Consider the following 13,577-nt stretch of genomic DNA (forward strand, 5'->3'; position numbering starts at 1 on the left):
CTTTCTTTCCCGCCCATTGCCAAGTTACACTTTCATGATATCCTTTTTATATTATTTCATCGTTTAAGTAAGTTGGTCAAAACCTGAAGTTCGAGAAAAAAACAGAGAGAACAGGATCAATCACAGGATCAACGAAAGACATACAGAAAAGAGTTAAAATATACCAGGCTTGCTAATATGCTGCCAGTGTGGGCGTTAAAAAGTTCGTCCTTTTCATTTCCGCTCAGTCCACAAGCTGCGTTCCGTAACGTTGATTCCAGTCACGATGCTTCTGCGCCAATTCCACGCAACCAGGACGCAACTGTTCAAAAGCTTTGCGCAGCATCGAATATTGAAGCTCTTCCTGGTCCGCCGCTCGGTTCGTGTTCGATCGACGCTCGTTGATCCTGTTCCTCAGCAGCATCATGGACGCTTCCTTGCACGCGAGTCGAACTTCATCACCCGTCCATCCCTCGGAAAGCGTTACAAGTTGCTGTATCTCCTGCTCGGGCCATGCGGTAACGGTCGGGAGCAGATGCTCGATCAGCTCCTTCCGTCCATCGGCCGTCGGTAAATCGACGAGAATTTTGCGCTCAAAGCGTCGCAGAAAGGCCGGATCCAGCTCCCACGGCAGGTTGGTGCTGGCCAGCAGAAACACCCGGTCCCGATCGTGCGCCGTAGGAGCAGCCGTTTCGTTGGCTGCACTTTCCAACCCATCGATAAGCGACAGGAACTCGTTCTTGAAACGCTTCGATGCTTCGTGCTCCCGAATGGTGTCACGCCGCGACGCCAAACTGTCAAACTCGTCGATGAAGATAATGGACGGGGCGTAAAATTTGGCCACCTCGTACAGCACCCGGATCAGCTTCTCTGATTCACCGCGCCACTTCGATATGAGCGTGCTGGCCGTGGTGCTGAAGAACGTCACCGATTCGCGCGTCTCCGAGCACAACGTTCGCGCTAGCAGGGTTTTCCCAGTTCCTGGCGCTCCGTGCAGCAGCACACAGCGCCACGGCTGAGCCAGCCCCACGAACAGTTCCGGATGCTCGAGCGGAGCGATGACACTCTCCTTCAGCACCTTGATAGGACCGGCCAGCCCCTTAATGCTTGACCAGCGCTGGCGTAGGTCCCTGCGGATCAAATCCCTACAGACTTCCTCCGCAAGGTCCTTCCATTCGCTGGTAAAGTGGTCCTGCAGCCGTACCAGCAGCTTCGGATTGGCGTACGGCACCGCCGGGGAGGTGTGTCCTTCGAGGTGTTCGGCGGGATTGGCCGCCGTTATACGAAGTGCCTGCATCTCATCGCCCACATTGGTGATCGAATTCAACGGATCCTTGCCATCCGGTTTGGGGCCTGCGGGCAGCGGAGGCTTACGTCTCGCTCCGGACAGCTTCCGGTGTGCCGTTGGCAGGGGTCCGATGGATTCGGTGCGCTTTACAATGCGTGGCTGCTTGCCGAACTTGAGCAGGAAGTAGCTACAAAAGTCCTGGTAGATGGTATCGAGGTCAATGTTATCGCACACCTCGTATTCGCTCGTTAGGTTCGTCTCGTCGACCAGTGCCTGGCGGGTTTGATGGAGCCCCATGGTGGACAGATAGTTCGCCACGAGGTACAGTATGTTGCGTCGTCGTTCGTAAATGCTGCGACGATCTTGCTGCAAATGAAGGAACGAAAGCGCATAAAATACACCATTACTCCAGCACAAACAAATGCCACATATGTTACCTCAAAAGACATGATTACTTCTGTTATATGGACTTTTGAAAGCAATATAGTGAAAAATCACTGAAAAAAAAAAACAATTTTGAACACTGTCTTAGCTGGATCTCGATTAAAACTGCTCAAACAAATAGAGGAACCAGTATTGGTGGGAATCATCATACCAGTTACTATGTTTGTTATTCATAGCAACGGAAACTAACAAAAAAACTGTTTTGAGGGACGAGTCTTTCGCGCGTATCGATACGCTTTATTGCGTGTCTTTCTACCAGGAACAGGGGGTGCAAGACCTCGAACGATTCGATGCATGTTTAAATGCTATTTTATTCATCATTAAACTGTGTATCGATTTTATAGGATAGATAAATAAAAAAGAGACTTTTTAGGGAAAGACCATAGTTACGGAGCACAAAGTAAAGATACGCAGGATGATAGAAAGCTGTACGCCAGTCAGTCTCATCCGGTTCTAGAGCTCACCCATAGGTGCGCACATCATCTAGGTATATTGGTGCAAGATTGTAGCTTCTCATCATTTTTTTTTACACCATATCATAGATTGGTTAAACCACGCAACTCTCTCTTGTATTTTACTCCTGATAACACATTTACTCTTTAGAAGCCAAAGTGCGATATATTCCCATCGAAACTGTTCCTCTGTAGCAAGAGATGACATATTCTTCAGACTATTCATACACAGCAGGAACTTAGCTCTACCAGTTCTGGGTCTAGAATAAAGGCAAGCTCATAAAGCACCAAAAGGAGCAAAAATTGCTCATTTTCAAGATCAAGAGTAGTGAAAAGCCCCCCAGGGAGCTTTTACAACGTCTGTTGGATTTTGAGATAGGCAGAACACACCCGCGAGTTAGGCAAAGAATTAACAACGCCTATGCATAGGCAATACGCATCACATGTATTTTCCCATTAGACAGAATTCCCATTTAGATCAGTTGAACCATAATCCAGTTGGAATATTGCCAACTTAACAGGATTTAAACAGGAAAATGTATGCATCGCTAACGGAGCACGTCGGCTCCTGATAAGAACCCCCCAGAAATCACCAATAAATCGAGTTAGAATTCCAGTGTTAATACTTAGTTCTTCCTCCAATTGATTGTGAGCATTGCTCTTCTAGAGAAATTCGATTCTCTTTAAGAGTGGCAAGACCCCTTTGGCAATATTCGTTGTTAGGCGGAAGTTTGCATCGGGGTGCCAGCCTTTTTCAAGGCTTTTGCTCGGGAGTACTGCTCCCCTTTCTAAAAATACAGTCCACGAGACGGAGTAGGCCGTAGAAACCTACAACGTCAGTAGAGTTACTTTGGAGTTACAGTTGGTAGGCCCAAACTGAGATGATAAGATGGCGTGGAGGCGTCCGCCATTAAGGCCGGTATAACGGACTGGCAGACGAAGGCGTGAGACAGTGAGCGGTTTCGGACACTCCTGAGGCAGGCCAAGACCGCAAAGCGGTTGTAGCGCCGGATAAGTAAGCAAGTAAGGAGTTACTTTAAGAGTAATTGTCTCTACTCTAGGAGAAGCAAGCCGTTGTGCGATTCGATAACTCCTGCCACTTGGTACGAAGTTCGATGAAAAAAAAGTTTACTTCATGAGTAGTAAAACATCCCTTCCTTATCAAAGTCTGGACTTCCAGAAAGTTTTTGTCTACGATGTATCAATGTTATTGCTGCGGCATGATCCATTTGGGTGCACATGATGTCCTCTGCTAATCCCGGAAAATTTAAATTATCGACGAAGAAATAAGAATCAATCGTTCATCAATCGTATCTAGAACAAAACGGGAAGATAATATATTGTATTACAGCATCGGAAGTTCTATTACAATGCTATAAATGATCTTCTATCTTATCTTAGCTAAAAAGATGTTGCTTTTTTCTTCAAACCGGAAGAGGAATGATGTTGCCATTCAGGCCATAAGACAATGATATTTTAGTTGTATTATCGAGTATGAGATAAGTGCACACATCTTAATACCCGCCCAATCAATGTGGTGGCGGTGTAATAAGAGAACTTTTATGACTAGTGAGACGCACGCTTCTGAAGAATTTGAGCAAAATGGTCAACTATTGGAGGGCATCAAACGGTCTATCTGTTTTGAGCCATTAGACAGGGCAAGATAGGAAGATGGTTTTTATAGTACCAGTTCGGCGAACGGCCAAAGGCTGCCATATCTCTACCGGCTGGTCTATTGCTTATATAAAAGCCATTCTCCCCAACCTGCTCCACGAATACATAGCTCCACCATCACAGTGCGTGGATGGGGATAGTGAATAGTGGATTTCAGAATGAAGTTTCTAGTGATACTATTGCTTGCCGCATGTGGCACAGCACTCGCAGCTAAACTCTCAACACCTCCGAAAGCTCTGACACCATCGTTCCTGAACAGGTTGCGCAGTGCAACGGTCGGCTTGAAGCCATCGCAAAGGAATGCGAATATCACGGAGGAGTTTTTCACTACCGAGGTAGACCACTTCAACAATCAGGACCTGACAACATGGAGCAACCGCTATTTGGCGCTGATGGATCACTTTGTCGAGGGAGGACCGATGCTGATCTTTCTTACCGGCGATGCTCCGCTCGATCCTTCCATGATCGACGATGGTACTCTGATTAACGAAATGGCGCGTGATTTGGGCGGCGCAGTCTTTGCGCTCGAAACGCGATTCTACGGGAAAAGTCAACCGGTGGGGTAAGTGAGAACCGAGATAATAGTTTTTTTTTAAATTGAAGAAACTAATTCCGTTGTCCATGCGATTTCCAGCGATCTTACGGTGGAGAGTTTGCGATTACTCAACACCGATCAGATCTTGGCTGATGTGGCCGACTTTGTAGTGCATCTGCGCCGCACCGTGATCAATAATCCATTCGCCCATCCACTGGTAACAGGTACCGGGCTGGGCGGTGGATTGGCCACCTGGTTCCGGGTTAGGTACCCGCATCTGGTCGATGCTACTTGGTCTTCAAGTGGGTATATACAGGCGGTGTTTGATTTCCAGGAGTTCTCGTTGGGCTGGGCCGAAACGGCAATCACGGTGGGTAGCAATGAGTGCTACAATCGCATCTTCATTGCATTCCACGTAGCGCAGAACTTGATCGATGCCGGGTTCGGGGAGGTACTGTACGAGAAGTTTAATCTGTGTAGTCCGATCGATTCGGAGGATCGTATGGCCGTGGCTTACTTCTTCAGCGTGCTGATGACATCGATCGAGCTGTACACACTACGCAATGGAAAGTGAGTGTGGGCTATGGGAATGAACAGTTTTATCACAGACTGACTGATTGTTTTCCCATAATTATTCCCTTCCCTTCAACAGCATCGATGAGTTTAAGACAGTTTGTGATGATATTACAAACAATGACTTTACGACCTCGCTGGATGCGTTCGCGAACTGGTTCAATCAACAGTTCGTCTCTGATGCCGGTTGCATCATAGTGAGTTTCGATCAGTTCATTGAAACGCTCAAAGAAACGTCCGCATCGACAGAAATCAGTATGACTGGCGAACGGCAGTTCCTGTACCAACAGTGCACCGAGTACGGGTGGTTCATTACGACCGATTCTGACTTGCAACCATTCGGTGAGCGGGTGACGATGGAACTATACCTCGAGATGTGCCGGCGCGTCTTCGGCGACTGGATATCGCTCGAGCTGATGTTCCAGTCGACTACGCGCATGAACGAACGGTTCGGCGGCGATAGACCGAACGTGATGCAGATCCACTTTACCAACGGTGCGTTTGATCCGTGGCGCTATTTGAGCGTAGTGTCCGATCTGAATGCGTACGCACTAGCTGATGTGATTCCGGGCGAGCTGGCTGGCGCTGACCTGGGCTCCATCTCGGAGGAAAACGATTCCACCGAGCTGGTTGAGGTGAAGCGTCGTCTGAAGGAGCTGCTGGAAAGCTATCTATTCCCGTTCAATCCACGATAAAGCGATAACGATAAGGCGTGTTTGGAAGTTGTTCTTATAATAATATACAACGACGCAGTACTACGGGTAGGGGAAGGTATTGTGATTTATTTAAACATAGGCAATATAAAAAAAGATTTCCACCTAAGCGTGAATCGGTTCATAATCCTCAAAGATCCACGTGTCGATGAGCGTTCGCGTGCGCTCCTTGGCCGCAATCAACTCCTCCGAATCGTTCTCGTAGTCGATCGAGTCCAGATCGGGTGACACGAACGTGTCCGGGATGAGTGTGGCCGGCGCTTTGGGATTGAGATCCTCGAGCGGACTGCTAACGCGGTACGGATCGATGCCACCGTTGGTGAAATGGGCCCGCTCGATCGCTGGCTGCAGCCCACCGAAGCGTGTGTTGGTCGATTTTAGCTGCTTGAAGATCACGTCCTCGGTAAGCCATTCGCCGAACGCGCGCTGGCACACCTTCACGAAAAAGTCCGGCCCGACCATGTTACCGAACGGTTGCTCCTCCGACTCGGATGTCGTGGGGAAAAAGCCCTCCTCCGTGCACTGGAGATAGAGCCGTTGGCGGTGACCGGCCTGTAAGTTGGCAGCGTTAAAGTCCGTCTCAAGGTACCGCTCCATGTACCTGTCAAAATTCAGGTGCACACACTGCTCGTACTGATGTTCGCGAGCAAACCAGTCAATCAGTGCGTTCAGGCTACTGTCCCGCTGCTGCTCCATCTCGGCGCACATTTCGCGGATCGAGTTAATGTTGCGCAGATGCAGCATCTCGAACTCGATGTCGTCCCGCAGACCGAGCAGGAATGCACGCACATCGAGATCGTTGTCCGTGTCGAGCGGTTCGCACAGATGGAACTCGGTCGAGAGCAGCTCGGCCAGCCCGAGGTGTGCCATGTTCTGCGCCACGCGGAACCCACTCCAGATGGTGCTGTAGCACGCGTCGCTACCGTACTGGCGGATGCTTTCCCCGAGCGCTTCGTTGTAGCCGGCGAACGCAAAATCAGCCTCGATGGCACCACTCGACACCCAGACACCGTCCACAAGGTGAGGATACTTCTGGCGGAACCAGGTGGCTAGGGCACCACCGTAAGCCGTACCCATCAGGATGACTTTCGCGTTCGGGTTGTAGGTGTACGTTTCCTTTAGGTAGGTGATCCACTCAGCCAAATCAGCCAGCGCCTGGTCGGCATTGAGGAAATCCAGATTCTCCGTCTCTGCATTTCTGTACAAGTGCAGCAAACAACACAAACCAGGCCTTGAGACATTCGTACTGGTACGGGTGACTTTGCATACTTACTCTACCGGTCGGCTATATCCGAAGTATCTCAGCTCGTTCGCAAACAGATAAGCGCCCTCGAGATACGCAATATCGTAAAACAGTCCTTCGGTGATCCATCGCGTCTGGATCGGCTCGGCGGCCCCGACCACAATGAAAATTGGTCCACGGGCGTACGCGTGCTCATCGTTGATGTAGTAGCGCATGGCGAACTTGTCCTGATTGCGCGGGTTGAAATGATCGACACGTGTCTCGAACCATGACTCACGCAACATACCGTGCGCCACGTCACTACACCCAATGGCAAAGGCCACCAGGATCGCAAGAAATCGTTTCATTGTAGTATACACACCCGGACACACTTAACACAACCTAACGAAATACTTCCAGTCAGCACCGTAGGCCACCATGGACTCTACACCGATCGGACCACGGTGCCCTGGGGGTAGCTTTTATACCCTTCTGCGTGTAACCTCGCAGATTATCGAATCAGGTCCTATCGCATGCTACCGATAATCCCTCGGGCGTATCTCAGTTTCAGCTCTCTTTTGCAGCGCTTTTGAAGGGACTGTGGGACGTATTAGGGCATGAAACGCCCTGCCAGATGCATCTACCGATTCATTATTAAGTGTGCGCATCGGTTGTTATTACAGCAGGATATGTAACAAACATACGAGTCCGCATGGAGTTCGTGAAGGTTCCCGTAAGCAATTCAATGTTAAACCCATTACTTCCGTCCGTGGTCAATCGAGTCTGGGGATAAATAATTCGGCCGAGATAACTGGAATTATCAAATTTGCCCACCTAACACGATTAACCGATATCGATTATCGGAGGTTGTATTGAGTTTACGATTGTAACACCAGCACGCGAATGGGCATTCAGTGTGCAATTGGTTTTTTTGTGATAACGTGGTTGGTTTTGAGAAGTTATGAGGTAAGAAGAAGCGTTAGCGTGGACAATGAGTTCAGTTGGTATGTATTGCAATTATCTAGAGAAATGCCAAATCTATACGTTCCAAAAAGGGACATCAGCGGCTGTTTGTACAGTTTGACGTCAGGCAGACTGTCTATGAAGCTAAGATTAGAAATCATTACGATAAGATCGATATTATATACGTAACAAATCTGTTGAAGGGATGCAATTGGCGTGAAATGATAACTGATGTAATGATCTTCTCCTTCATATCTCTAATGGTCTCTAACGAACCGTAGACACCTTTGCCAGGAGTGTTGAGCATTGCATACCTTTAGGCGCTTTAAACATTATTGCAGTTTAGCGGTGCATAAATGGGTCTTCAAACGAAGCGTAAACTTTGGGGTAAACTGGATTTCAGCCATACAATCCAATAATCATTTGACGGGAAGTTTACTCTCTGTGATTTTTAAACTGCATTCCTTTTTATAAATGGGTCTTCAAACGAAGCGTAAACTTTGGGGTAAACTGGATTTCAGCCATACAATCCAATAATCATTTGACGGGAAGTTTACTCTCTGTGATTTTTAAACTGCATTCCTTTTTATTATTAAAAAACGGGTTTTTTTAGGAAACTCAAAAAAATGGTTTCAATAAAAAAGATTATTGCAGCACTATTTTGTAGCTTTTACAGTTTTGTAGAAACATTCATTTCACAACAATAAAATGTTGCTTGGTTTGGACTACCAAACACAACCTTTTCCCTCGACGGAACAGAACAATAAATCTAGAGCATCAAATTCCTAAACATGAATTTCCCAAAATCGGTACGGTTATCGGTTGTTTCGTACCAGCGGTCATCTCCAATAACCCGATAACGATACCGACAATACAGCCCGCAATCCATGTCCACAATCCTATCTGCCGCCAAGCACAAGCAAAAAAGACCGCTCTGGACAACACTTTATAAGCAACCGTGCGTACGCCACCGAGCTGTATAACCTCCAACATGAGGCTGTTGAAAGTGATCCCCTTTGCGTTGCTGCTCGTAGCACTAGTGGCAGCGGTACCGACCCAAGAGCGGAGTACTCGGCTCCTAGGTACCCTTCAGCGACACTTGGCTAGGCCAGCAATTCCAGAAGGTTTTGTGCCGCGTAACGAAAACACTACCGGTGGACGGTTCCGTACCAAGATCGATCACTTCAACCCACAGAACAGGGATACGTTTGAGTTTAGCTACTTTTCAAACAATGAGTTCTACCGGCCTGGTGGACCCATCTTCATCTTCGTCGGTGGCAACTTTGCCATGACGACGTACTACATCGAGCATGGGTTGCTGTATGACACGGCCGCCCGCGATGGCGCCTGGCTGTTCACGAACGAACATCGATACTATGGAGCGAGTACTCCGGTGCCGTAAGTAGATCTAGTCCGTTTGTAACTTAGGGTTCTGAGGATGTTGCAAGTAATAAATGATTTGTCTTTAGCGACTACTCAACGGAGAATCTGCGCTTCCTCAAGTCCGAGCAAGCACTAATGGATCTGATTGAGTGGATCGATTACCTGCGCAACACCGTAGTGGGTGATCCGAACGCAAAAGTCGTCCTGATGGGCACGGGATACGCTGGAGCATTGGCGACGTGGGCCCGCCAACGATTCCCCAGCATCATCGACGGTGCCTGGGGCGCAGGAGCGACCGTTCTGGCCAGTTTCGACTTCCAGGAGCATGCTGGAGATATCGGTGAAATGATTCGCCGTTTCGGTGGCAATGAGTGCTACAGCATGATCTGGGTTGCCTTCCGCACCGCCCAATATCTGATCGATGCGGGACTGGATCAAACGGTTACGAGCCTGCTAAACACCTGCGAGCCCATCGAGCCGGGTAAGCTGCTCGATGTGGAGACACTGTTCTACCACCTGAAGCTGGCCATCCAGGAGGCGATGCTGGGACAGCAAAGCACTGCCAAGATACGGGATGTGTGTGAAGCCATGATGAACAGTACGGAGGAAACGGCCCTGCACGATCTTGCCGGTTGGCTGAACGTGTACTATGCAAACCTTCCCTGCAATCCGTTCGACTTCGATACAAACATGGAGGCGGCACAGGTGCTGCAGCCAGGTGCACCGGAAAATGCATTGCTGGGATTGCGCCAGACACAGTACCAAGCATGCACTGAGTTCGGCTGGTTCCGGACGACGGACTTGGACGAGCAGCCGTTCGGTGATCGGGTGACGATGCATTTCTTCCTCTCCGCCTGCCGAGCCCTGTTCGGTGAGTGGGTCACCGATGCCGTCATCTACGAGGGTGTGCGGCTGACCAATCTGCACTACGGCGGACAGGATCCGCGCTCCACGAATGTGCTGTTTACGAATGGGGAGTTTGATCCGAACAGGCTGGTGTCGATCACGAGCTATATCAATCCGCTTAGCTATGCGTATGTGGTACCGAACGAGTTCCTATACTCTGAGATTTACTCCATCGCGGAGGAGGACTCGACAGAGCTGGTTACGATTAAGCAAAGTATTCAGTCATTCATTGGCCTTTGGCTAGGCGATGGACTAACTCCCGTTTGAGCAGAATATCAGAGTAATAAAAATGGAAGTAATGTTGAAATAAAACCCGATACGAAGTCATTCTAATGAATAAAAGAGCTTGTTCTCATGAATAAAAGATAAAAAAATAAATATTTCGGCAAAGTGTAATGATCACCTTGTTGTAACATGTACAATTATACGCACAATTGTTGTACAATTGATTGATGGTTTAGTCGTTTGTAAAAATACCCCACCCAAACGATACGTTACAGAACATCAACCCAAAATAAAGATAGATAAAAGGCCGCCATACACATGGGCTGTTTCCAAAATTGTATTGCCATGTTCGTATGTCCACAAGTCCACCAACGATAGTGCAGCTTGCCTTCAATATTCTCCGTCCCACGGGAGCGTAAAGTAACAACACATGATTTTGCTACGTTACAACTCTCTTATCAAGGGCCGGTTTTTTTTTATTTCCAGTAACAGTTGGCTTACGATTTACCATCTCAAGGTCATCCTCCATTGCGGAAGAAGCAGCTTCTAGTGCGAATTTCATCTAAAATCGGAACTACATGAATGGCACATATGTTACATTCACAACATGTCTATGTTTAATTACAACTACAACCACGCGTTGCGTGCCGATGGTAGACCTCACATCTACTAATGATTCCATCCATTCCATCGTTCTGCGGCTGTGGGTATGATCGTGTACTTGCCGTCCCGTCGCCTGTTATCAGTGAGCATTGGAACCGCTAACGACGTAGTTGGCTTGGATTTGGGAATACAGTGTGTGATTGTTGATCGCGTAGTAATTCATTCAAAATGAGAAGGTTAATAAGCATCTCGAGCATAAAGAGTGGTGGTGAAAAGTATCGTTAAATGTATGTTTTCTATTATTTCTTTTTCACAGATACGTTCGACTGTTAGCGTTGCTAGCGGTCTGTTCAGTAGCTTCAGGCTATGTTTACCAGTGTGAGCCGGGTACCGAACCTACCGTGTGCAGCATTTGGAATCTGCAGTACGATTCGAAGGCTCTGGTGAAACATCCCGACAAGCTGCCATCTGTCCAGTATCCTTCCACCGTGCGCACGGTACGGCTCTTGTTCGAGAAGTACTACTACAACCGCCAGCAGCAACTGACTCGGTACGATACGACGCTGCATACAACAGTGCTACACAATCCGCCCAACTTGCAGATTTGCGATACCCGGTTGCGACAGCTGGTCATGCCACCCAGTCTCCAGGTCGGTTATCTTACCGACAACATGATCTCGACGATCGAAATCGAACCGGACAAGGCGTACGCAGTGCGCTACCTCGATCTATCACACAACAGCTTGAGGAACATTGCCAATCTGTCTGTGCTGGTGCAGCTACAAACGCTCAATCTAGAAGCAAATGGTATAACTACGCTCAACACTTCCGTGTTTACACGTATGGTAAACCTTACATATCTGTACCTTGGGGATAACAGCTTTAGTACGATCGATTTGCGCCCACTGCCGAAGGGACTGTCCGTGCTGTGGCTGCTACGGAACGATTTGCGCGAACTCAGCCTGACCGGTGTCTCGATGGGTGCGCTGCGCGAACTCGACCTGGAGGCAAATTCGCTCCAAACGCTCGATCTTGCTGCACTGTTTGCGGCCTTTCCGGCGCTCCAGGTGTTACCAATCGCGTACAACTCATTCCCCAAGGAGGAAGCGGAACGCATCATCGCGGATCTAAAGCGGCACAATGTGACCTACTCCGTTGGGATGGAGCGGATGTATCAGGAGGGCTGCGATTCGGACGAGTACAGCGTGGACAGTCTGTGCTTTACCGAAACCCTGCTCGGCGCGCGATCGTTTTGGAAGGGCATCTTTCTGCTAGTGATGGCTGTGCTGGTGGTGTGTATGTTTGGGTTTAGCGTGCGCTGGATCTGGTACCAGATGCGCTACTGAGGGAGGCCTCACCAAGGGGCTATGTGTCTGTGTGTGTGTGTATGTGTAGTCTATTGTGATAGTGCAAAAGGGTGGCAAGGGTGAAGCTTACGTGTATATGGGTGTGCTGATAAAATCAAGTGCAAACCGAAACCAGTGTTTAGAATTGAGGTTTCAGAATACATATTCGTATGTAAAGTGAATGCGTTCATTAAGCAAAACTGATTCAAGAATAATCGAATAAAATTGTAGCCATATTATAAAGAGTGACTAACTATAAAAATCTCGTGCGATTTTCATACATTCATGATGGGCAGTAACAAGGAAGCGTACGTTTTGTTTATTGTCTATTGCGGTGTTTGAAATATGAGAAATCGCAGTACTGGAGTTATCAATCAATCAAGCGAATTGCATTCCTAAGCAAACCTTACAGATTAAAGTTCTACTAATGTAACTCTGCAAGTCCTAGCGTTAATTTATGCATTATGTTCTTTGCTTTCCGTTAAGCCTGTTTTGTAGATAGGAAAAGAGAGAGAGAGAGAGAGAGAGAGAGAGAGAGAGAGAGAGAGAGAGAGAGAGAGAGAGATGTGACTTTTAGAGCAATTGTAGTTGGATACCTATAGGCTCTTGAATAGAGTGGCCTCATTTAGAGGCTTTTTAGCGACGACCTTTTTGAATAGGGTGTATGAATAAATTAGGAAAGTGTATTGCTTAAAACGAAAGATAAGTTGAATAAATAACGAACGTATGAAAAAATGAAATTTATTGATTTATATCCCTACCTTCCTACCTGATATTGATTTACAGTCGTTGCTGCTAAATTTTGACTCTAACTCACCTATTTTTGTCTCAAAGGCACCTATTTTTGACAGCGTGTCACGATTTTTGCCTCGAAGGCATCAATTTTTGACAGTGCGCATCAATTTTTGCTTTATTTACAAAATTTTACGTAATTTCTGAAACTGTGTGTTCTGAAATGGTTGAAATTAAGTTAAGTAGTGAATAATTTTATTGATAGAATTTAAAATAAAACAAAAGTTTTGCCAATTTTGGAAGATTTAATGGAGTGAAAAATATTTGCCATGTATTTTCAGCCGTAAACAAAAGCTTTAAAATTTCTAAAATTTCATCATTTTTTCTCAAGAAACAATCAATTTACACAGTTTTTGTATTTTTAATTAGATGTGGAACAACAATTGTTCAAAATCTGCTTAAATACCTTGTAAAATTGTCATGATTCCTACAGGAGTCAAAAGATTGATGACTTACAGACAAAAATAGGTGCGTTAGAG

At 47.2% G+C, this 13,577-nt stretch overlaps 5 protein-coding genes across 5 annotated transcripts; 3 read left to right on the plus strand and 2 right to left on the minus strand.

Moving 5' to 3' along the window:
- Nucleotides 1–106: 106 nt before the first annotated feature.
- Nucleotides 107–2,255, minus strand: LOC120951403 (katanin p60 ATPase-containing subunit A-like 2). Its single transcript, XM_040370095.2, has 2 exons — nucleotides 1,705–2,255; nucleotides 107–1,633 (listed from the first exon to the last, which is right to left on the minus strand). The coding sequence occupies exons 1-2, from the start codon at nucleotides 1,714–1,716 to the stop codon at nucleotides 224–226; spliced, it is 1,422 nt and encodes a 473-aa protein (XP_040226029.2). The 5' UTR covers nucleotides 1,717–2,255; the 3' UTR covers nucleotides 107–223.
- A 1,661-nt stretch (nucleotides 2,256–3,916) lies between these two features.
- LOC120951859 (putative serine protease K12H4.7) lies at nucleotides 3,917–5,709 on the plus strand. The gene is made up of 3 exons (XM_040370832.2): nucleotides 3,917–4,399; nucleotides 4,472–4,942; nucleotides 5,025–5,709. Exons 1-3 carry the CDS (start codon nucleotides 3,996–3,998, stop codon nucleotides 5,638–5,640), a joined length of 1,491 nt encoding a protein of 496 aa, XP_040226766.2. The 5' UTR covers nucleotides 3,917–3,995; the 3' UTR covers nucleotides 5,641–5,709.
- LOC120951860 (thymus-specific serine protease-like) lies at nucleotides 5,702–7,352 on the minus strand. Its single transcript, XM_040370833.2, has 2 exons — nucleotides 6,932–7,352; nucleotides 5,702–6,856 (listed from the first exon to the last, which is right to left on the minus strand). The coding sequence occupies exons 1-2, from the start codon at nucleotides 7,246–7,248 to the stop codon at nucleotides 5,764–5,766; spliced, it is 1,410 nt and encodes a 469-aa protein (XP_040226767.2). The 5' UTR covers nucleotides 7,249–7,352; the 3' UTR covers nucleotides 5,702–5,763.
- Nucleotides 7,353–8,804: 1,452 nt separating this feature from the next.
- On the plus strand, nucleotides 8,805–10,557 carry LOC120952431 (putative serine protease K12H4.7). Its single transcript, XM_040371759.2, has 2 exons — nucleotides 8,805–9,241; nucleotides 9,313–10,557. Exons 1-2 carry the CDS (start codon nucleotides 8,835–8,837, stop codon nucleotides 10,397–10,399), a joined length of 1,494 nt encoding a protein of 497 aa, XP_040227693.2. The 5' UTR covers nucleotides 8,805–8,834; the 3' UTR covers nucleotides 10,400–10,557.
- A 482-nt stretch (nucleotides 10,558–11,039) lies between these two features.
- LOC120952054 (uncharacterized) lies at nucleotides 11,040–13,046 on the plus strand. The gene is made up of 2 exons (XM_040371158.2): nucleotides 11,040–11,196; nucleotides 11,277–13,046. Exons 1-2 carry the CDS (start codon nucleotides 11,189–11,191, stop codon nucleotides 12,304–12,306), a joined length of 1,038 nt encoding a protein of 345 aa, XP_040227092.2. The 5' UTR covers nucleotides 11,040–11,188; the 3' UTR covers nucleotides 12,307–13,046.
- The last annotated feature ends 531 nt before the right edge of the window (nucleotides 13,047–13,577 follow it).

The sequence above is a fragment of the Anopheles coluzzii genome, chromosome 2 (genome assembly GCF_943734685.1).
Source record: "Anopheles coluzzii chromosome 2, AcolN3, whole genome shotgun sequence".
Taxonomy (NCBI): Eukaryota; Metazoa; Arthropoda; class Insecta; order Diptera; family Culicidae; genus Anopheles; species Anopheles coluzzii.